General features: G+C 40.1%; 1 protein-coding gene across 4 annotated transcripts in view; it reads left to right on the forward strand.

Moving 5' to 3' along the window:
* LOC124288072 (TSC22 domain family protein 1-like) overlaps positions 1-24,197 on the forward strand; it is a 74,804-nt gene that overhangs the window by 20,086 nt on the left and 30,521 nt on the right. For 2 of the 4 annotated variants that reach the window (XM_046724640.1, XM_046724641.1), the window contains exon 1: positions 22,313-22,803. The exons of the other annotated variants lie outside the window; for them this stretch is intronic. In XM_046724640.1, coding sequence (XP_046580596.1) covers positions 22,328-22,803 — 476 coding nt within the window. In that variant the 5' untranslated portion in view covers positions 22,313-22,327. Of the gene's footprint in view, positions 1-22,312; positions 22,804-24,197 lie in introns of those variants that run through there. 4 annotated transcript variants of the gene reach the window in all.

Here is a 24,197-nt window from a genome sequence, read left to right on the forward strand (position 1 = left end):
GTTTAAGAAAACACATGTCCATTACAAATTGTGCTGCTGTTCTACCCCAAAACATCTCAAGATCTGGGTTAGAATGTGCCTTCAGTAACCCATGCTTGTCGTAAGAGGCGACTAATGGGATCGGGTGGTCAGACTCGCTGACTGGGTTGACACATGTCATCGTATCCCAGTTGCTTAGATCAATGTTCATGCTGTTGATCACTTGATTGTCTGGTCCAGACTTGATTATTTACATACCACTGTCATACAGCTGTAATATTGCTGAGTGCGGCGTAAAACTAAACTCAATCTACCCCAAAATGTTTCATACATCTTACAGTGAGACTTGAATACTGAGGCCGGAGCTGAAGAGTGATAGTGACAGCCATAGTCCCTTGATGATAGCAGGGGTGGAAATAACTTTAAAATTGCTAGTGTACTCCCGGTACCGTGGCACATGTAAAATCACTTGCCCTGATAAGTTTTCCACTATACCGGCCTTTTTCTTGTTGATTTTTTAAATAAACAACATTATTAACATTGGAAAGTCAATTGGACACCGGTACAGCATGACATACAAATTTGCTTGCCTGACAGAAAAAACACTGGACTCGGACGTCGGGCAATGGGTTATTTCCACCCCTGGATAGGTGGACATCTTGCTCTCTAGACTGGACACTTGTTTCTTATAGTGTCAGGAAACTGTTATATTCTTGTTTCCTGTTGTATGTTGTTTGTTATCCCCGCAACAATGAAGTTGCGGGGGGATATAGAAACAAGTTCCGTCTGTACGTCCGTCACACTTTGTCCAAAGTATATCTCCTAAACTATTCGTGATAACTTAACCAAACTTGGTACACATGTCAACCATGATCCCTAGATGTGCCTTTTGGAGGTTAGACCCAGATATGAATTTTATTTTTTGTGGTTTTCATGGAAACATGACTTAGGCTGTGACTATGAGGATGTCATCTTGTTGCATTTCCATGGCAACAAGTTAGGATTCAACTGAATTTGGTGGTAGAGCTCCTTTCTGGAGCAGATCTTAAAAACCTTTCAATACTCTCCTTCCACTTTGCTGTATACACTCCAAAACATTTGACATAATCATAACTAGTAGACATATTCATAAAGAGTATTTTGCCGTTGAGGGGGATATTGATGGCTCTGTCTTCTTGTTTATTGTGTCATGCCACACTCATCAATACTCCAGCTGCATGATGGCACTCTTTAAATTATCAAGTCTGGACCAGACAATCCAGTGATTAACATTTTGAACAATCATCCACACTGTTGGGTAATGATGGCAGGCTAAAAGGCCTGACTACCTGATCCATTAAATCTCTATGCACAACAAGAATCAATTCACATTTGGAAAACATTGTGGTAAAGCAAATTGTATTGCAACAAAGTGTACAGCTTCAGTTGTTACTGTTGTGATCACATTAGGTAAGATTGACATAAAAACAGTGAAACAACATAAGACAATAGTAGGTACAGTGAGACCTGTTCATTGTAAGGCAAATATTGGTCATTACAATCGTATATATATCTCGGACATGGCATGACCTGTGTTTGTGTCCTCTGGCGATAAGTACATGGACCTAAAACAAGCACCTGTCAGGGTTATCTCTGGTGATAAGTCACAACAAAAGGACCACATACAACTGACCAGCTGACCAGGTCACTGACATTCCATGATGGCATTAGCCAACGCCCGACAAGGCATCGTGGGTAATCTGTCCATCCACTCTCATCCAGTATATACTGGTTTAGGTTGGCGACAACAGGCTGTATGCCGTCTCTCAACACAATTATATTTAAATTATGTGTGATGGTTGTGAACTAGGTTATTGTGTGATGTGTTTGTGACATTGTTGTTGAGATATGGTTGATTGTGGTTGTGCCCTTTGAAATGTCATTCTCTCAACAAAATAGTACAACCCTGGTTTCAAATGTCCTTGATGAAGTCATGTTCTAATAGAACATTTCTGATTTTTGTGTGAAATATTTTTTGAAGTTCATGTCTTAGTTACTGTTTTCATATTTAAGAGGAATTAAATTTTTGGCATTCATCCTAACAAATGTTTGGTGCCTCTGCCTTTGAAACCAGAGTGCCTGTGAAGCTTCAATGTTTTTGTTTTATCCATAATGACAATATCACTAACACGCCTTACTTTCTTCAGTTACAGAAGGCATAAGGATTTGCATATTGATACATTTGCCATTTAGCCATCATTGATACTGTCTGTGTCAAAACGATCGAGTATACAAACCTGCACCTGTCTCTTGACATCATTTTCAGTAGACATTAATGTGAGGAATTGTATTAGCAAAGCTGCTCACTTGACTAAAGGAAATTTCTCTAGATTCAGTCTACAGCCGGTGACTATAGACATGATTGTTGGTCTCTGAATTCAGTGAATATATACAATATATACAATATATACTATATATACAAGTCTGATAGAAACACATAATTCCGTTAAAATTGAAAAGTAGACACTGGGAAAAGGGTGATTCAAAACCTCCAATCCAATTAAAGTCCAGGGTCTCGTTTCACAACGCAACCTTTACTAAGGTTAACCTTAACTCCCATTCTTTAACACTGCACTAAGGCTACCTTAGTGACCTACGATCACCTTAGTGCTCTGTTAAAGGAGGCCCTGGTGGTACAACCACTCTATCTGTATGTTACACAGTAAACATTTGTATTGGACAACATCATGAATTATTGCAATAAAGAGTTTTTGTACTAAACAAATGTTTCTTCTAAACTTGTTGCGGGATGGCCACTCGTTTTAATACCTGTCCCTAACCCCATAACATACAGTGTATACGCAATGAGACGTTCACATGAATGATGACAAAATATATAACAATTGTGAATTTGACACACACACACACACCCCTAAAAAAAGAAACATTGCACACATTTTTTGAAAATTTTGGACTAACTGTTCCACTTGAGTTATATAAATAATCACGCTTGTGAAATACTGGTTGCAAGTTAGGAAATGTAATTTTCTGCCAGTCACTTAAACATGTGTCAATCAAGTCATAAAGGTGTACATTTTATTACAGTTTATTGAACTAATTGCATAATTAGATGATATCACAGTATACAGTGTGAGTTTGTAAATGGTTATTAGCACTTCTGCGTATACAACCCAGCCTTTTTACAACTTCAGGGGCAGTAAACTGTCAAATCATGTTTCCAACACAAAAACTTGAGTAGTTATATACGGAATCAGTATTGGTAAAACTACATGGAATAATGCAAGCTGGTCTCCCCCAGCAACTCACCCAGTCATGCCCTGTCCATTTCCTGACTGGCCAGCTTACAAGAGCTGGCTGTGAAGTACTGTTTGTGATGCAAGCATTGTTGTATCACCTAGTTGCATGGCTAATGAGGCCTTGTTGTGTAATTACCTGTTACCTCATTGTGGGCTGACATTGTAGGCTGTAGAACAAACATGTTGTGTTTGTTGCTGGCTCAGGTTGACTGATCGTACCCTGTTGCCATTTAATTAGATGAATTGTGTGTTGACAGCAATGTTGGATTTAAAGATTAGGGACTGTATTATTCCTGTTTTCCTTTCTATGGTCCTTGAGCATGACTTGACCCTGGAATATCAGCTGTTGGTCATGTCTACTGTCCACATGTCTGTCGTCTGTCTACTGTCCACATGTCTGTCTACATGTCTGCTTAAAATACCTCTCCATTACATGTATACATGAATACAGTAAGTATCTAATAATACAGCATAATTTTCATGTTGATTTCATTGGAGTTTTATTTAGATATAAAATATTTTTGGCTCTTGATGAAATAGATATTTCGTGTTTTTACATATGATTTTCAAAGATTTGGTGTTTTAATTCTGAATATTCTTTGTAATTGAAAATATGAATAATTCACTAATGAGCCAAGAGATTTCGTGTAGATGTATAAGTTCATTAAGCTAGATTTAATTTGTAATATGTTTTCAGTGAAAGGAGTTTGAGGGCTGATTCAGTTTCACATAAGGAGACATGTTAGAGAGTTAATCATATAGCTCTTATAATAATTAGGTTTATTCAAGCATTGGCACTGATCAGATGGCACAGTTCAGTTCAAAATATATTAAAAGGAGAGATCCTACAAACAATCAGATGGTTGTGTCCTTTTAGTGAGGTTCAATACCAAGTGTAGTATTACGCTGTTGTCACGTATGTCTTTAAACATTCTACATGTGTTGTTCAGTTATAAGTAGGGTTTGAGGATTGGTTGCTGTTTTCCTGTGTCAGAAGAAATCTATTGTGTCTGAGGAAGCAGTTACGTGCAAGCAAGCTTGGGAATTATGTTCATTGATTGTCAAGTTCCTGATGTACCAGCAAGTAAGTAAAAGCTACATTGATGAATGAACCAGGCCCAGCCTACCCCATATGCAAGCTGGATTCTGATTGGTCAAGCTTATTATTACTAGGTCAGAATGTAAACATTGTCGCATGCAGTTTAGTTTGGCCATGTGGTTTGTGATCTGAAAGGTCGCTGTCGGAAGTAAGCACCTGTGAGACATTGAGTTAACCACAGGCGTGGCGTATTACGTGTAACCAGCACACACAATTAACATCTTACCTACATATATATAGCCAGTATGGAGGGTGTCCCCATTTCAGCCTGTCCTTGCAATCAAGCTGGATTCATGCGGTTGCTCTTGTTTGGTGATGATGTAATGTAGCCTGACACCTATCCCACTCTTCAGATTAAGCCCAGCACATTGGAATTTACACCACTGATGAAATAGGACCTATGCAGTTGGATTGGAATATGTACAGCCAGAAATTGGATTTGTGAACTGAAGTTTGGAAGAACTCACCAAGGAACTTTTTGTCACTGTATAGGCTCTGGCTTCTCAGAAAGACCATTTTTGTGGTTTCATGGGATTTACTGTTATGTAGAGTCATTCATGTCAGAACCCATTGGTGTCGACGAGGATCGTAACTTTGGATCATTCTTGCAGACACGTGACTGAAGATTGTTTGTTACTCTTGGATATTATCACTTTTGGTGACTGTTGGTTTCAGTGCTGTAAGTGACTCAGACAATTTGCAAGCTGGTGAATAGGAGTGTCACAGATCAGGAGCTTAAGTAAATGAACAGTGCTCTAGAAGGCTTGTTATTGGACTACAGGAAGGAGACAAGTTCACCATTTGCTGTCAAACAAATTCGTGAAAGAACATTTAACATAGCTGTGAATTAATCCTTTTTGGTTCAGGTCGACCTGTAGTTGGAGACCTGGTGTCCTCCAGAGGGTACTGGGAAGTCACAGTATCTTTTTAACAGCTATCGGAGTGTTATTGAACTGGTCTGTAGGACTGATCACTGTCAAGGCTTGGAAGACTGTGAGAAATTGAGTTATTATTGACGTGGAAGGTAATTACTTGTCCTAATGTAGCACTATCTTCGTGTTGTGACTGATCTCAAGGTTTTAGCCCAGGGTTGTTTTGTAACATTTGCAAGAAATGTAATAGGCAGGACAAGATTACTTTTTTACCTTACAGAAGTGAAACACATCTGTTTTCTGCTGTTTTTAATGCTTGTGAAGCCAGTAATCTTGGTGACGTTGTTGTGGAGACTTGGATAACGTTTTAACGGTGACGTCTGCTTCGTACCAATTGACTTCATGGATCCTTATCTTCCCACACCGGAAGGACAGGTGGAGATATGAAAGTGACATAACAGGTTTCAAATCCAGTTCAAGTAGATGTATTTTTGAGTTCATTTCCATTCTGAGGAAGGAGAGGTTCAGTAGTGAGCAGTGTTAAAACACCCAGGTGTGGAGTGGCGAGATTATACAGATCCCGGAGACATTAACTTCAAACTATTGACAACATCACTGGGAAGCAAGTGTTTACTTTGAAGTATGCATTGATGTCATCACTCATCCATTCACAGAAATAGAAGTCTGTGATCCACCTGGTCCGCTGCCGCTTCACAGTTACAGTCATTTAGCTGTAACCATGGTGATAATATCCTGATAGTGTCATTACTCCCTTCCTTATTGTGATATTTGACATTTTGCTGAAGAATCTTCGCATCGAACAGCTATATTTGGAAGTACTTACCCACTATATGTATGTCATATCTTCTTGTAAGGGTGCAGTTTAATGTTGACAGTTTTAGGAATGATTTTGTTCAGATGCTGAGTTTTGAACATTTGATTTGATTGTTTGTTGTATGCACAACTCTCATACGTTCGTGACTGACAATTGATGACTTTTGATTGGCATGTCAGACATTGAGGTTTATTAACAACCATTGTTGTGACAACATTGTTTAACAACATGTTGGATCAGAGCTGTGATCCTCAAAACAACGTGCTGACAAATCAGGAATGCTTCTAGTCTGCTGAACCTGTAAACTGACCATCAAAACATAACCAGCCCAGCCTTGGGTTGGGAGTTGTCAACTTGAGTGGAGGTATTTTGTCACTGTCCAATTAGTGCTGAGGGCCCCTCTACTGAGGACTTCTGTTCACCGGAATTGTTTGTGTAGGGTTCTGCTTGGCTGCCCCGAGACTCACCTGACCTCAGGATCACCTGGGGTTGTGTTTACATCCTCGCCTAAAACCAGACCAAGTCACAGAAGACGACCCAACTTTCTATCTACCCTGATAGATCTCGGAACAATCCACCCTCACTGGACCTAGTAGCTTTCCTCTCCAGTGCTGTTTCAACTCTCCATGGCTACTTCTGTTATAGGTCAGGCAGTACATTTCAGAACATGAGTTTTTAAAATTGTGTATTGATGACATCATAAATCAGTGTCACTGATAGTTATATGATCTGGCAAGATTGATTTAAGCAGGATATCATTGATCTGGGAGTGATTTTGACTTTGGAGAAGATCACAGCAGCGGAGATTGGGTACTCTCAAGCTTGGCTAATAGGAGTTAATAACAGACCTAAGGAACCTATCTGACAGAACCAGCAAGGCTGTTGAAGTGAGGACTTATAGCCATCTCTATCCCAGTCATTTCTGAATTCCTCTGGTGTGTCTCATGACAGTTGTGATTTCATCAGGTGTAGCTTAGGTCTCCCTAAACTGGAAGCAGATCAACCCGTGAATTTCAAGTGTTCGGAGATATACACAATGCAGAAGTCCACCTCTCTCGATATGAAGGACATGCCGCGTGTACACCCATACACTCTGTGTTCTGCCTGCCCTTCCATCGGTTCCTATGTGTACTCCCCACAGTACACATACGTGGTGTACCCAAGCCAGGTACCGACAGTAAGCATGTCAAGCAAACTGCGGTACCGCTCCATGAGCTGCGATGACACCTACCTACGGTAAGTTATAGCAATCACTAGTATGTTGTCCTACTTACTGTTCCCATACTACACTGTTGGTGTATATCACTGTTCCCATACTACACTGTTGGTGTATATCACTGTTCCCATACTACACTGTCGGTGTATATCACTGTTCCCATACTACACTGTCGGTGTATATCACTGTTCCCATACTACACTGTCGGTGTATATCACTGTTCCCATACTACACTGTGTCCACTGTTCCCATACTACACTGTCAGTGTATATCACTGTTCCCATACTACACTGTCAGTGGTGTTCCCATATCACTGTTCCCATACTACACTGTCATATCACTGTTCCCATACTACACTGTCAGTGTATATCACTGTTCCCATACTACACTGTCGGTGTATATCACTGTTCCCATACTACACTGTTAGTGTATATCACTGTTCCCATACTACACTGTTAGTGTATATCACTGTTCCCATACTACACTGTCGGTGTATATCACTGTTCCCATACTACACTGTCAGTGTATATCACTGTTCCCATACTACACTGTCGGTGTATATCACTGTTCCCATACTACACTGTCGGTGTATATCACTGTTCCCATACTACATTGTAGGTGTATATCACTGTTCCCATACTACACTGTCCGAAATGATGTTACTCCCTCAAGAAGGTGCCGACCCTGTTCTGGCACCAGGCCGTGATTACATGGGTAATAACCGTACATTATCTGGAGGTGTAATGAACTGTAATTGGAGAGGCATTATGACCATACATCTCCAGGGCACTGCAGTACCTTATCAATAGGAAGTGTATGTTACAGTTTTATTCTTTTGAGTTCATACTCATATCAAGCTTATGACTTATGAATGAAGGCTTTAATCTCATGATACTTGGTGTTCAACAATAACTCTCTGGGTTTTCTGCTTCGGCTTTGAATCTAGGTCCCAGATTAAGAAACAAGCTTAGGTTACCAGTCAAGTGTTTTGTTTTAACTCTTTATAAATGGCATCATTGTATCATTTTAGGAAATGGGTGCATGTACTTTGTGTAGTTTTACTCTTAAAGGCAGGGGTGTACAGTAACTGTTGATGGATGTGATCGACTTAGAGCTTGAACCTTTGTAAGAACTAGAAACAGGTTACTCTGTCAGGTACAGAATGAAGGGACTAAACTGAAGATGGCATTCAATCTGAAACTCACAGTGAAAACCTTTGAGGGTACACCTTTAAAACCTCCAGTATTACAGGTCTTTATCATATATATCACAATGGCCTGGGTAAACCAGCCAGCAGTAGGAACTGGTCGAGGCAGGGTGACAGGACACCGGGTGGATGATAGTGAGGGGAAAGGTATGTAAATCAACTAGTTAATGTACTGTGGCCTGCTCCGAGGTGGTGACATGTAGACGGCAACATGAGGCCGTGCCGAGAGATGACCTGTATCTGGTTACCTGATAATTGATCTGCTCCATGCCAGACCTAATGACATGACAAACGTGATGATCCAATGGAAGACACACTTCCACACTGACCTGATTCACTGGTTTGTAGGCTTCTGAAACATGACTGACATGGAATTAGCTGAGGAATCGGTATTGTGGTACATGTTTGCTTGTCATGCTGGTGATCCAACCCATTAAATCCAACCCATATAACCTTGCACTTACTTACTAAGGTTTTTGTTTATTATTTGACACCATCCTCTATAATATTCCAGCTATTTAACAATGGTCTATAAGAAATCAAGTCTGGACTTGACAATCCAGTGATTAACATCATGAGCATCAATCTTCGCAACTGGGATACAGTGCTCTTCTCCACTCTTGTCACTTTTGCATTCATGCCGCTCTACACTCAATATTACCCCTGCAGCCCTCATCTTCCACCCCCATTTCTGGTGTCCCCCGCCGTGATATTGCTGGAATATTGCTAAAAGCGGCGTAAAACTAAACTCAGTCAGTCAGTCATCTTCCACCCTTCCATTCTACTCCACTTTGATCCACTCCACTCCAATCCGCTCCACCAGGATGCATTCTGTTTGGCTCTTGTCAGTGCATGTTTGTAACGCTGTGTTGCCAACTAAGATAAATTTGTGGGTATGTGGAGCAGTGAATCACACCTCGCCTCGGTGTCACAAAATGTCACCATACACCTGAATCGTGACTTGTTCCTCCGTCTTTATCATCTAACACCAACAGTAATTATATCAAAGGCATATTGTCGATACAAGGCATTGATAAAATGTCCTGTAGCAACAGTTGGTTGTGTTATTAAATGTAATGATGATACAGGGAAATACGGGTCGTATTCATGCAAGATGGCGCTGGGAACAACAGTTTGTTTCTGTGCTACTGAGATCTAGTGGTGTTCTGATTAATTGAAATAATCGAGGATTGGTCGCAGTGACCAAACGAACAAGCAATCGATCACATTTTCTCATTATAGAACACACAAAATTTGGGAACTACTGTTTCAATATTTAAAACACTTGATGATGGAACACATATTATAAATTGTCAGGGCCTGAAAATGTGTCCAGTTCTTAGAAAACTCACTTCACTTACTGAAAAGTTATGGCTAAATATTTCTTGAAGACTCAAGGATATTTATGTTCATGATATATTAGTTATCAGTTTAAAGTAGCAAGTTGCATCATTTTACCTAGGATGTGAAATTTACCCTCAAAACAGAAAACAACAGAGAACCACATTATATGCATCTGCAATAACAACCTGAACATGAGAATCTGAAAAATGACGCTAACTAATTTGTGTTTTTGTTGGTAATGAACCAATTGTGAGATTTCAACCAATTCCCAACACTACTGAGATTCCATCATGGCCAGAGAAGTAGGAGTGGATGCATTCAGTACATGAAAGGTTGTATTGAAGGAAGCAGGACAAAGGCTTGGGACTAATGTTCCAGTATTCCTATATTCCTTCTACCAGTATTTGGTCACGATAATTTGACTTCTGTCTTCCTAACAGATACACGTAACAAAGTTTGATTGTAAATGTCTGGCAGAGGAGGTTTCAGTGACTTCACTTAAAGTTTAAAATACTTTCAATTGTCCCGCCAAGCTTTGTTTCCCCTGACGTTCATACTCGTGTAAGGTGTAGAAAAATCTTGTATCATTAACTCATGTTGACTCTCGGAGCACCAGTCAATGAAATAGTTAATACCAACTTTATCAGCAGCTTAAACCTCTTATGCAATGTATCACGTGCCGAATAAATCACACGATCAGGAGCTACGTGTAGAGTTAACAGCGTGAGAAACCAATAAGTCTTAGGTCATTATTAACTTGTTTTAGCCGGTTTCAGCTTTATGGACTTTTTATGCCTTTGCAACTCCTGATATTTGTGCTGATGTTTCACCAACCTCAGGTGATAAAAGGTAGTTGTCAAGAAACATTGATAAAAACTGTACCCGGTGGTACTGAAGTTATTATCCATAAGGACAGTTCCATTTGCCTCAAACCGCTTCAGAGGATGTTTTCATGAACCTGTGCTAAATGACATATCTTAAGACCCTGCCTTCATTTCAAAACTGTGTGTTGATAACAGGCGTGTATTTTGACCTGTTTTGTGTTCAAGTTATAATCAATAAGATGTGTGTATATATTTAACAACTAACCCAAAGTAGCAGAGCAGCATGGCTATATTGTGTTGCTGTAAAGAGTGTCATGGCTGTGTTGTCATGCTTGTAGACTGAGTATACAATCACTAGATTGTGTGATCCAGACTTCATGATGTACAGACTGCCGTCGCTCTGCTGGAATATTTCCAACTGCAGTTAGCATTCAAAAAAAACTGACCACAATGACCAAAACTGGGTTAAAGAGATTCAAACCAGCCAGGGTCTGCAGTTAACACCACAACATATCTTTTGCCTGCGATAAACACTCAGGAGTCTGACAACCAGGTGTGTTTTCAGTTTGAGAAAAATTAGGTTAGACCAAATCTCTGAAATATATCCCAATTTAGGTTTGTTTTTAACAACGTATAAACTTCCTGTGTTGTAAGTAATTTACATTTGTCTTCGATTTTGTACTTTGAATGAAACAATACAAGTTCCAGACCAAATTTAAAAGTCTTTGACGGGCGTTTCCCGACAACTACATCCGCTTCCCAGGTGATTGTAAACAAATGTTGAGCAATATGTGATGGAGCGTTCGTGTGACGTTCATTACCTGGCGGGAACACTAGCAACAGAAAAAAATCAAGTTCATTGAAAATATGTGGCACAGCAGTTACCGGAAGAAGTTGAATTGAAATCATTAAGTGCAAAAATCTTTCATGCTTACTTACGCTTTTGACATTCGAATAATTCGTTTTGTTTAAGACTGATTAGAAATCAGCTTTTCTTGGATTCAATGACAGAATATTTATAGGGTACTGTGGTAAGTTAAATTTGAATGTTTTCTACTGAAATGTCTTTTGTAAAGATAATGGGCAGATATTTCCTTGTAAGATGATATCTTTTCCTTATTTATTGAGACAAATTCTTGACAATTTGGAAGACGATAAATACAGAACTTGATGACAGTGTGGTCTTGTAGACCTAAATGATCGTCTTTCAACTGATGTGTGACTGGTCCTGTTTTAAAATATCATGTATCATGGGTGACAGTTGTCTGAGGGCTGCAATTCACTTCTGCCCTGAGGGATACCAGGAACCTGTGTGTCACTAAAGTGGTACCACCATCACTTGGGGCTCTTATCTCACAGTATGCTGCTTTACGCCAAGCAATCAATCCAATCAGTGGGCAAGAACTCCTGTTCAGTTTGGAGATCAAGAGCTCCTGTACAGTTTGGGGTTCAAGAGCTCCTGTACAGTTTGGAGATCAAGAGCTCCTGTACAGTTTGGGGTTCAAGAGCTCCTGTACAGTTTGGAGATCAAGAGCTCCTATTCAGTTTGGAGATCAAGAGCTCCTGTACAGTTTGGGGTTCAAGAGCTCCTGTACAGTTTGGAGATCAAGAGCTCCTGTACAGTTTGGGGTTCAAGAGCTCCTGTTCAGTTTGGGGTTCAAGAGCTCCTGTTCAGTTTGGAGATCAAGAGCTCCTGTTCAGTTTGGGGTTCAAGAGCTCCTGTACAGTTTGGGGTTCAAGAGCTCCTGTTCAGTTTGTAGATCAAGAGCTCCTGTTCAGTTTGTAGATCAAGAGCTCCTGTACAGTTTTGGGGTTCAAGAGCTCCTGTACAGTTTGGGGTTCAAGAGCTCCTGTACAGTTTGGAGATCAAGAGCTCCTGTTCAGTTTGGAGATCAAGAGCTCCTGTACAGTTTGGGGTTCAAGAGCTCCTGTACAGTTTGGGGTTCAAGAGCTCCTGTACAGTTTGGGGTTCAAGAGCTCCTGTACAGTTTGGGGTTCAAGAGCTCCTGTTCAGTTTGGAGATCAAGAGCTCCTGTTCAGTTTGGAGATCAAGAGCTCCTGTTCAGCTTGGGGTTCAAGAGCTTGGTTGACACATGCCATCGTATTCCAATTGTATGATTGATGCTCAGACTGTTCATCACTGGATTATCTGGTCCATACACAATTATTTACAGACCACCAGCATATAGCTTCTGAGTGCAGGAGTAAACGTCAAACAAAACACTCCACTGCATGACAAAGCATTCTCCAACTGGAATAAGAAGCAAAAGAGATGAATGAGATGTTAAACTTTTTCGGAAACTGACGCTTCTTGAACACCTGCACAGAGATCTATATGTAACTAAAGTCCGTCTGGAATCTGTTGTTTTGGAATCAGTTTTGGGGAGAAGAGTGATACTGTCATTTGATCTGTCCTTAACATGTTTAGCATTAACAATACAATGTACCAACCACCCCAGGCGATGTGAGAGAGGATGTGACGATGTGATACAACACACGTGTCTGGTTGTCCTCCAGGGGAGTGGATGTGACGATGTGATACAACACACGTGTCTGGTTGGCCTCCAGGGGAGTGGATGTGTCAACAGTCAATGTAGCATATGGTGTACGTTTCGTTCTGCACTTACAGACTGGCTATTGTAAACATATTGGTCAAGGTCTACAGGAGTAAAGCATGTGGGACTAATCTTTCTGTTGTGAAATGTTTACGTTATGAATAGACTTCCTTCAGTGGAAGAGTTAATTAATGGAATCTTTATGGATGTCATTCATTCCTGAGACTATGATTGGTCACTTCTGTTTCGGTTTCATGGGATGTCAATATTTGGACAGATGTATTACTGATCAATGAACTGGGAGCTATGTATGGTCAAGGGGAGGCAACTCTGAAGGGTTGATGGAAGTGCGTCGTTGACAAAGTGAGAGAAGCATTCGTATAATATACATGTTATTCAGGTAGTTGTTTCACATTGATTTTGTATGAATCTTGTGGATTTTAGAGTTCATTCAAGTCTTTGGGCCAGAAGTACTGAATAATTTCTGTTTTGGTTGGTTGGTATGTTTCATAAAATGTACAGAAATTATTTTACGGATTTGAAATTGAAAATAGAATGGATGACAGGCCATTTGAAGCGGCTTGAAAAACTGAGACTGTGACACAAGCAGTTGGCAGTTGCTTATTTACATGACACATTCAGTTTAGCAATGTGAAACAATCAGGTTGTTTTAAACATTTCTTTTGAGTAATTGTTATTACTGATTTGCTCCAGCATCCATGCGTGCCATTGTCAAATGGCAGCTAGGGGATTAAGGTTGTGTTTGGAATGATTTGTTGTCTATGTATCAGATTGTGATTGTGCAATAAGAGTCAATTAGTAATTACCAGGTTTGAGTACCAGGTAAAATGCTCTTTGTCTTTGCTCCTGGTGATTGTTACCATTGTCAAAATGGACAAAGGCATTGATAGTCACCAGCCTCTTCTGTTTGTTCCTATCCTTTCACAGGCAAAGGATATTCTTACTGAATGCTTTCACTCAATCGAGGGAATTGTGAACTTTGTGTTACATATTTGGTAGGGTAGGTAGAACTCTGTTCTGTCCAGAAGTTTGTTTGTCCAGACAGTTCCTTGAAAAATGTAAGTGTGTGAATTAACAGGGTTCATTTGTGACTTGAATCTGTGAGATTTAAAAAAATAAATGTAACTTGCTGACCCGCTGCTGAGGGGTTGTATGACTCATCAAGCCGAAGCCAAGGGTATTCCCCACATGGCTGATGTGTGTGAACTTTCCTTGTGTTCCCTGCGGGGATACGCTTTGCTGAGCTGCATAACACAATACTCACTCATAAATGACCTTTCAGAAGTTAAATGCCATCAGGTACAGTTAATAGCCAAATTCTGATAAACTTTCGAAGTAACCAGTCCTTGTTGTACCCACTAGTGCCGAGTGCCAGGCAGGGACCTGCAAGTACCATATTTTAAAGTCTGTTGGTATTACGCGGCTGGGGATCAAACCCGCAACCTTCCGCTCTCCGGGTGGATGCTCTAACCACTACACCACGGAAGTTGACGCTTTCAAGTGGATAAACAGACTGTGTTCTGAAGATGGTTCCATGATCAGCTCCTTGTGCATTGGTTTGAATTCATTGTTTGGTTCAGTGATTTTCCTTTGGCAGGGTTTCACTTCAGATGTCACCAACCTTCGGTTATAGTCCGATTACATTTTCAAATGACCGACTACTTACACTTTACTTAGGACACTGTGGCCGATCGATAATTTCGATGCTATTTCTTTATATTAATCTAATAAATTACTAACATTATTTGCAAATTCATCAAAAACTAACCATGAAATCTTGATAATATTTTCACATCACAGCATGTTTACATATCCATTTTTATCACATGTCCAACCTGGTTTTGTAGCATAAATTTATCAGATATTGTGATTGGCTGCTATTAATAGATTGGCGAATCAGAAAAATGGTTTCTGACATTACCGTGAATGAATGTTACCGCTACTATGATTGGCTCTCTATTAATAGATTGACCAATCAGAATACAGCTTTCACAGCTAACAGGGAATCCCCTTCTTTCCATTGCCAATCCTTTATCGTATCAACAGTGCCACCGCAAAAACGATTGAAATTGAAAGTTCAACCAATTTCATCGTTTAAAACGAATTCATTCACCGATCAGCCCGAGGAAACTACTGATATTTATGCCCCCGATAACGGTAGGGATGTTATAAATGATGAGGAGACATAAAAAACAGAAAACGATCCTTCTAAGACAGATGGCTAAAGTTATTATATCCATGGCTTGCTTATGAAAGTGGGAAGGGCATGACGTGCCCGCCATGTATTAGTGCAGGGAGACGTAACACGTTTACAAATGGATGTCAGAATTATCGAACCAGTTCTCTGAACGACCATGTGAAGACTAGCGACCTTCAAACTTATTTAATTGCCCCACATCTCCAAACTCAGTTCTTTCATCAATGACTTAAGTCACCAGTTACTCATGTTTCAAGTTCGTTGAGAATGACTTTGGACTATCAATTATGAACTGTATGTCGTTGTTAATGTTCTTAGTTTTGACTTTACAGTTGATGTATTTTGACGAAATAAAATTACTGTCAGTAGTAACAGTAATAATGCAGTAACAGTTACATGGCCATGTGACTTGTACAGTTTCAATTTTAATGGTCAGTTTGAAGCTATTGAATATTAAAAAAACAACATTCTGTTTAGTTCAGTTTCTTTATTCACATTTATCTGTTCATGAGTCATAAATCTTTGAAAACTTAAAGTTGACTGTAAATGTTGGATTCAAGTTGCAGCATGAAATATCATTAACAATTTTAGTTACATAATGGCATTAGTATTCAAAACATGCCATTAAGAGTGTCAGGTCAATGGCCTATTGCCAGGCATTCACGCAGGACATTTATCTTAGTGATTTTTCAAGGCTTCAAAATCACTGCTTTGGTTTCTCAGAATCTTACACATCCTCAAGCGGGCGCTATGGTAGCCAAGTGGCATAAGTATATGCTTGTCACGCTGAAGACCAGCCCAGATAGCATTCGGCTGTTGGCCCAACGTTGGCAATGTTGCCAAAACCATTGCCAACTTTGGGCCAACAGCCGAATGCTATCTAGGAGGTTCAATTCCCTACATGGGTCGAATACTTGAAGCACATTTCTGGTGTCCCATGGCTTGATATAGCTGGAATATTGCTAAAAACGTTTGGCCTCAAGACCTGTTGACGGTTGATGCAAGGGAAATAACTCTTGCTAACTTGCTATCCCAAGTGGCTGGTGGTTTTGTGTGAAGATTTTATGTGTGTTTCTTTCAATTACAGAACACAGACAAAGTTTCTTGAATGTTTGGGTTTTTTAATTTAGCTTCAGCATCATGTAGAAAAGATTGATTTCAATTGATTCTTATCAACTTCATGAGTAGGGAAATTATTTTTTTTCTCATCATTACTGTTGTTTTGTTTGAAATACATTTTGAGGACTTCAAACATTATTCAAGTTTAACAGTGTTCCAGATCCTGTGTCTTTCATTTTTGCTGTCACTGAGCACGTTCAGATATCTTTAAGCAGCTTACACTGTAGACAGCATCTGAAGCCATCATCGATCAAGGGAATACTAATCAACTTGTTTGATGGAGAGTCATGTCTGTTTTGTCTGCTTTGCCAGTCAACTGAATGATGAATGGACTAGTTATCTCCCTTTCTTGCTCCAGCCAAGGTTTTCCAAACTCCACAACTTTAGCTTTGACTATATCAGAAATGTGAAAGGATCAGGAAAACCCTCCAGGCGCCTTTCCGCTATTTCTGATATTCACATTTATGTGAACTTACTTTACAATCTTCCGTCCCTCCAAGATTGGTAACACAGACCTAAGTTTCAAACTGAGCCGTAACTGAGCATCTTTGACATTACAGCCCTCAAAAAGAAGTGTCACTGTCCAATGCTTGATATGGGGTTGTTTGATGTTGATAAAGATCATTCAATTTGATCATGTCTGATAAAGAGTCTGTATTGTTTCATCGTGAAGACGTAACACATACAGCTGTAAATAATGTTATCAGAGTCTGTCAACTTTGAGAAAGTTACACAGCTTTATGTAGAATTATATTTTGTAATATTCAAACTTTTGAACAAAGCTGTTGTTTTGTTTTGCCTTTGTAAGTATTTGTCATGTAACAAATGTTGCACTTGATGACAACAGAATGATATATAATCGTGGACTAGTAATTATTGCTGGAGTTTAGTGAACCAGAAGATGTTAATACACTGAAAGTATCTCCAGCGTGGGCGTGTTTATTTCGGGTGCTTGCTTCAGCCTCCTTCCATCCTGGGATATTCTTAGAACATAATTTCCCTCACATGTGGTGTTTGTTGGGGATGTGCTGATGTTATCGCTGACTGAGCTGCTGGAGGGATGGTGGGCGTGGGGGCAGTGATGTCAACCAGCAGCCAGCTGTTGCAGTGTCCTCGTGACTGTATCACAGATTTCACCCATCTCTCTGTACCCCTGAAGCTAGTCTGTCTCACAGTCCCTGAACCACATTAATTTCCCTACTGCCAAGCCCTCTCTGCAGTGCTAAAGCCTTAAATGAAGCAAGTCTAGATTTCCTCAGGTTTAGGATCTGAATCTCTGGTCTCCCTAGGGCTCCTTTTCAATATAAATGGGCTTGTTTGTTACTATCAAAATTATATATATTCAGAGACTAAGCCTTAGTCTACCCTGAAGCCATTGTGTTTATATATAGTTCTTATGTCCTGTTTGAAACGGATGACACTGCAGCCGATGGGCATTGAGATTTTCAACTAAATATCTGACGTGTAAACATGTTCAGTTTATCAAAGTCATGTAAAATTTGCCGAACTGAGATATTTGTCCATAACCTTTGGGCCAGCTGATTGTTGTTTTCCTGTCATTTATTGGGGACAGTGTTAATGTTTCATTCTAACTAGTGACGCTTTTAATGTTAGTAGTTTCCTTAGCTCAGAAATTGTTTAACATTGTATTTTGACACATTATTATGGTGGTATAAGCCCCTTCTTTGTTGAAATGAAGTAACAAGCCTCATCCGTGCCATCACATTGGATAATCATGGCAGTATTAACCAGAATTGGACATTTTTACATTTCCATTTGCGATCTGTGGCACTTGGGAAGAGATATTTGGCTGTGAGCTGGAGATAAACGTGGGAGATCAATCTAACATGCCGTCACATAATGGAGATACCCCATCTCACTCAGTCCAGATAATGTCTGTTCATGTATAGACACAGAATAGCCACATCCTGTCTGTAGACCGCTGTATCTTGTGGAGATTCTGGGTAAGAGTATAGATCCCAAGCAATCTGCTTGTCTGTAGAGGCAACCAATGGAATAGGAGGGACTAGTTGCACCAGATTATGCATGTCATTTTACCTTAATTGTGTTGATCCGGGCTCAGGATTTTGATCACAGGATTGTCTAGCCCAGGCTAATTGTTTACAGAGACAGTTGTCATACTGACCCGATGATCAGATTAATGTTGAGTATGTGTGGACCAACTCATAGGTCATAAGACCCTTAAACAATAAATATTTTAAATTTAAGTACATTGCTTGATGTTAGAAAATACCTGAGATTGAAAATAAAATTTGTTTCATATGTGAAACTAATGTTTGTCTCATCAGACATAGACATGTGAATATCCACCCAGGTGAAACAAAATGATCATTGACAGCAGTGTGATCAGTCCACAAGTCTTTTATCCTCAGCAAGAGACATGAGATAATTGTTTTCATTTAGGAATAACCTAACACATTACCAGCTTACACAGTTTCTCTTTACGGATGATTATGAATATTAAAAGCTCATGGTGAAATGTTATTTTTAGATTAGATTCATAACTTCCTGTAAGACGAGCTGCATCTCATTTGTTTGTTGTTGTATTGAAGCAGTAATTCTGCTTCCTCTGTGAGAGCAGGATGTTGTGGGGGAGAGTGTATGTGATGGTGGTGGGGGGTCATTTATTTCCACACCCAACAATTTTGCAGGTACATAGTCTGTAAATAAAGTCTGGACCCAACAAGTTAGTGATAGATGTCATGAGCATCGATCCACTTAAAAGTCCCCCTCTTCCTTGGATTCATAGATATGTCTCTGTCCAGACAGGAGAAAAGGTTTACAAGTTGGCTAAGACAACAACAAATGCCAGTATAGAACGTTACAACTTTCAGATTTAAGTTATTATCAAATATTTATGGAACAATATCTCTTACCATTACATCATCGTCTCACTGTCACTTTGTGTTCTGTAATTATTAGAGAAGAGACAGTTTGAAATATTTTGCTACAAGACTGGTATACCTGTTGAGAACACTGAACAGTGTATGTGTGTGTTTAATAAGGCCCTCCCTGCCTTTGTTTACAAAACACGGCTACACTGTGGGAGGAAACCGACTAGATTAGAAAGGGAGTTATCTAGTCCTTTATACAGGTGCGTTCTATAACATGATGTAACTTAGATTCTCTATGCCGGGAGGGCTATTATTATGCTCAACCTGTATCCCAGGTAATCTGCCCACATATACCGACGTACATCGTTACAGGTACGCTCACCCCATTGTCAAGAAAGGAAAGGGTGTTCGCAGTTTAGGTGGTTACCGAATACTCAGAATTCTTTCGGAGAAAAAACCTGCCGAACCACTGCATGTTTAGTTAGCTGTTGCGAGATAAGCTGGAGAGGTTTGCTTTCGGCTTACCTGTGTGGCTTACCTGTGTGGCTTACCTGTGTGGGTTAAATGAGAGAAAATAGACCTGTTGCTTCTAGCAGAGTACTTTGACCCAGGGTGCTCAGACTGGGTATCCTTTATTGTCAAGGTCTTAATCATTGCTCCAGTTGATTAATAAGAGTCGAGGATTCTTTTCCTGACGCAACAATGGCCACTCAGTCCTTTAATGATTGCGTTAAAACAAATCGGCTTATGCTGAACATGATTTTACTGTATGGTTTTAGCTATTTAGCTATTAGTAAGCAGAACAGTACATAACATGTTATGTTTGGGATTACACTTTCTCAGTAAAGTACAGATTCTAGTATTTTTGTTGGGGTGAGTCTCATCCAGGATTCGAACCCACATCCTCAGAGTCAGGCATGTAATTGCCAGCACAAGATTTGAAACATTGCACACAAAATCAACTTCATTCTAAAAAATTTTAACTTTCCGTACAATAACAGGCGTATTTTTTATTTGGAATCCGAATGGGATGTAAACTTAAATCTTTGTGAACATGTTGGTGAATATCTGGTGATTGCAGCCCTCAGCAGGCGAGAGTGGCCTTGATTTGTGACAGATGCATTGTTGTGGTATAGCTGGTATTGATCGGGGAAAGACCCTTGACTCAAGCTCTATTTATAGACACAATTATGTTTTTAGTGTCTCTTGGTCAAAGATGAAGACAAATCACATCCACGAATATGGTTCAGGTGATCCTTATGTAAGCCCTGGGCATATATTTACACTAATTGATCTGTGAAATGGTTGTGATAACATCTGATGTCTCTGGTTGGATTAGAGGTGTCTACAGGGCAAGTTGATGAATTACTGTTGGCTGTGTGGGGATTTTTGGCCTTGTGGGAGGTGAGGTGAAATGGGCTTCTATGTCACTTTAACATTGTGTCTCTCATATAGCTCTCTCGGTCTCTCTGTGTTTCTGTGTCTGTGTCTGCCTGTGCTAGTCCAGAATTATATTATCTACATAGTGCCTGATCACTTTGATCAATTTATTTGCTCTCCGTTAATTGTCTTGACTACACTTGCTAATTCCTAAGTGACTGAAATAATTTGAATACTGATTGTCTTTGTATATACAAAAGACATATAAGAACACCAGTTCTGTAACAGCTGGTTGATCTGTTAATGACCACGACAGATTCTTTACATTAATATAACAAGTAAGGCATTCTTTGACTTTTAATATATTTCATTACCAGGGTGCAATTTTGCTGTTTACAACCTGCACTGGTGCATGTTAAAAGTGGCTGGTGCAGGTTACCTCAGTAACAGGTTGTACAAGGTATAGGTAACAATAAATCCTCCAACATCTTATAGCTGTCATCGTGTGTTTTGATTGGAAAGTTAGTGACTGGAAGTAATATGTTTCTCTCCATGACTTGTCACAAGCATAAACGTTTGTGTACTCATAAATCAGTTACATAGAAGTAATCATATAATTGAGATTTATAAAGAAAGGCAATGCAAAATGGAAACAAAAATCATCCATCATTATCATCATACTGAAAGTATCTGTACACTGAGTACTTGTTATGAAAATTGCTAAACAAATATTTATGTTACTTTTTAGAATCAGTGATACTATTTTATGATACTACCAAAATATACTTGGTGTAGGTACTGAATAAAATCAAGATCACATCCTGATTAGATATGTTTGCATGAGTGAAGTGACAAGGTGCTGAAACATAATTCACAATCATGAACAGATAACATGTGTTTTGAAGGTATAAATTTAATATATGTAGCTGTGATTCTTTTGCACTCAGAATTGAAGACAGTGACTTAAGATGACCCTGTTTACAAGCAGCAGTACGTTTGTTGTACGATCCCCACAACCCCACAACCAGGACAGGAGGGTATGGAAGCGTGGTATTTAGGGAGTTGAATACTTGATATAGGGGTCACTGACATCTTGTCTAATCTCCCCACGCTGCTATAGTCTTCCCTGTATACCAAGTTGTTGTTGACAGCGTGAATGTTCACCACATTACCCACAAAACAGGCTGCTCCATTGTGAGGTGTTTTAAGCCTGTAGTTATTGCTCTAAGTCTACTGGGGCAACCAGCCTGAATACAAGGAAGCATGTACGCAGGTAGTACAATGTCTTTGTAAATAGGTCAGTGTGATTGACATCACGGACATGCCATTGATCACATATAAAAGCTTGTAGTATAGATTCTGAATGGCTTCCAGTCAGGCAGCACCTGCCATAAATAGAAATTGAATTGAGTGTTATTTTGTATCGATCTTGACTCTGTGAAAAGCATGTCGTCATGGACGTGAGTCTGGCTGTGTCTCCCCAGTAGTAACAACATTGGGTTTGTTATTATGGGATTCATGAATAGTAATGAGGTTACCAGGCCTGCTGGCTGCTGATTGGCTGTCCCCCAAGCGTGAAAGTGGTGATCAGCTGAGATGCAAGGCTGAATGCAGTGTGAGGCAGCTAGTGGCACCTGAAGCCTCCAAGACTGATATACCACTGGATGTGCCGGTATTGCTTACTGGTGGCCCGCTGGACCAGCTAGCAAGTGGTCGGGGGAGTGAAGTGTGTGTCACGCTGTGTTGTTGTGAGTGTAGACAATCCAGCGCAGGTCTTGCAATCAATCCTGCCACGGTGGAGTCGTATATCGGCGTCTTCATGCCGGAACTTATGTGCCAGGTAAGGAAGGAGAATCTGGCTGTCTCAATGAGTGCTGCCATGATTATCCGAACGATGGAAAAATCGGCAGACATGGTTGAACAGTTTCCACCCTTCCATTCCCCGGATCGGAAATTCCCGGACAGTTTTCTGGTGGCAGCTTTCTCCTACCTCAAGTCCTATGGGTAAGGGAGGTTGGGGATGGGGAGTGCTTTCATCAATACACTTTTATTGCAGGGGTGGAGTATAACACGTTCTTTGATGTGTGGCTTCACTGCATGATGTGATACGAGGATCAATCAAGCTTATCATAATATTGATGTGCATTGGGGCTGTGTACCAGGATACCTGGAGTGCAGCAACCACAGCAGCCGCAGCAGGGGAGGGAACGTCTACACTGTGATGTCACCATCGACCACTTGCATGTAGAAGCATCCTGATACTGTTGATTGCTATTTGGTTTTACGTAACCAGGATACTGGAATCGGTACCGTGAGGGAGTGTCCAGTGATACATGTAACCACTGAATTGTGTTGGACAAGATCAGGAATTGCAATCTAAATAATTGAATTTAAAAAAATACTAAACAGTTGTTTTAAAACTAATTAATAAAGGCTGATTGTGTGTGGCATGCTAAATAATACTGTTTCACAGGTAGGAAAAGAGTGTGTATACGGGCACTATTTGTGGGTGATGGTAAAGGAATATTTGTGAACTGTCTAGCTTGTTCCATTGATGAGGAAGTTATGTTGGGATTTTGACACAATTATATCTGTTGAGAAGCTTAATCTAACAGGTAGTACCAGTTACCTGGCAGAACAAAGTACACAGGCTCTCTCCACTGTTATATTGAACAAAGAAGGGAACAACCAATTGAAAATAAGACCACCAATTTCAGCCCTTTCTTGTTCAGTAGATCAAAGTCTTTCTCTCCTTTTCCTCCTCCCCCCCCAGTCAGAAGTCAGAGAAAGCTGTGTCCAATTAAAAAGGCATGTGACTGTTGAATAGGGACGTGATTGTCACCTGGAGAGGGTTGCCAGGTATTGTTGTCAGATCAAAGGTTACAAAGCAGGTGTTTGGTACACCTGACAGTGACAAGCATCTGGAGACAGGTAACACAATGGCCATAATCTGAAACAGGTAGCACTTTGATCTGGGAACAGGTAGCACAGTGGCCATGATCTTGAAACATGTAGCATGGCAACAATGTTCTCGAGACAGGTAGCATGTTGATGATGATGATGATGATGATGATGATGATGATGATAGGGAGACAGGTAGCACAATGATAATGATTTTGAGACAGGTAGCACAACGACAACGATCTTGAGACAGCACAACGAAAATGATCTTGAGACAGGTAGCACTTGGGTGACTTACCTGATTGGCATTTAGAAGTTGGTGTGATGAACAGTGTGGATGGTTCTATGCATGTTCAACTACTGTAATACAATATATGTAATGTTTGGTGTAGATGCAACACCATGATCAGGCCAGTCATCACTTGCTTCACAACAAGTCTGCTGTACAACCATACAAAGTAGAGAATATATTTCAGTGAGGACCTAGTAGTGTGTGA

Source organism: Haliotis rubra, unplaced genomic scaffold, assembly GCF_003918875.1.
Source record: "Haliotis rubra isolate DU_JTF1 unplaced genomic scaffold, ASM391887v1 Scf411, whole genome shotgun sequence".
In the NCBI taxonomy this organism is placed as follows: Eukaryota; Metazoa; Mollusca; class Gastropoda; order Lepetellida; family Haliotidae; genus Haliotis; species Haliotis rubra.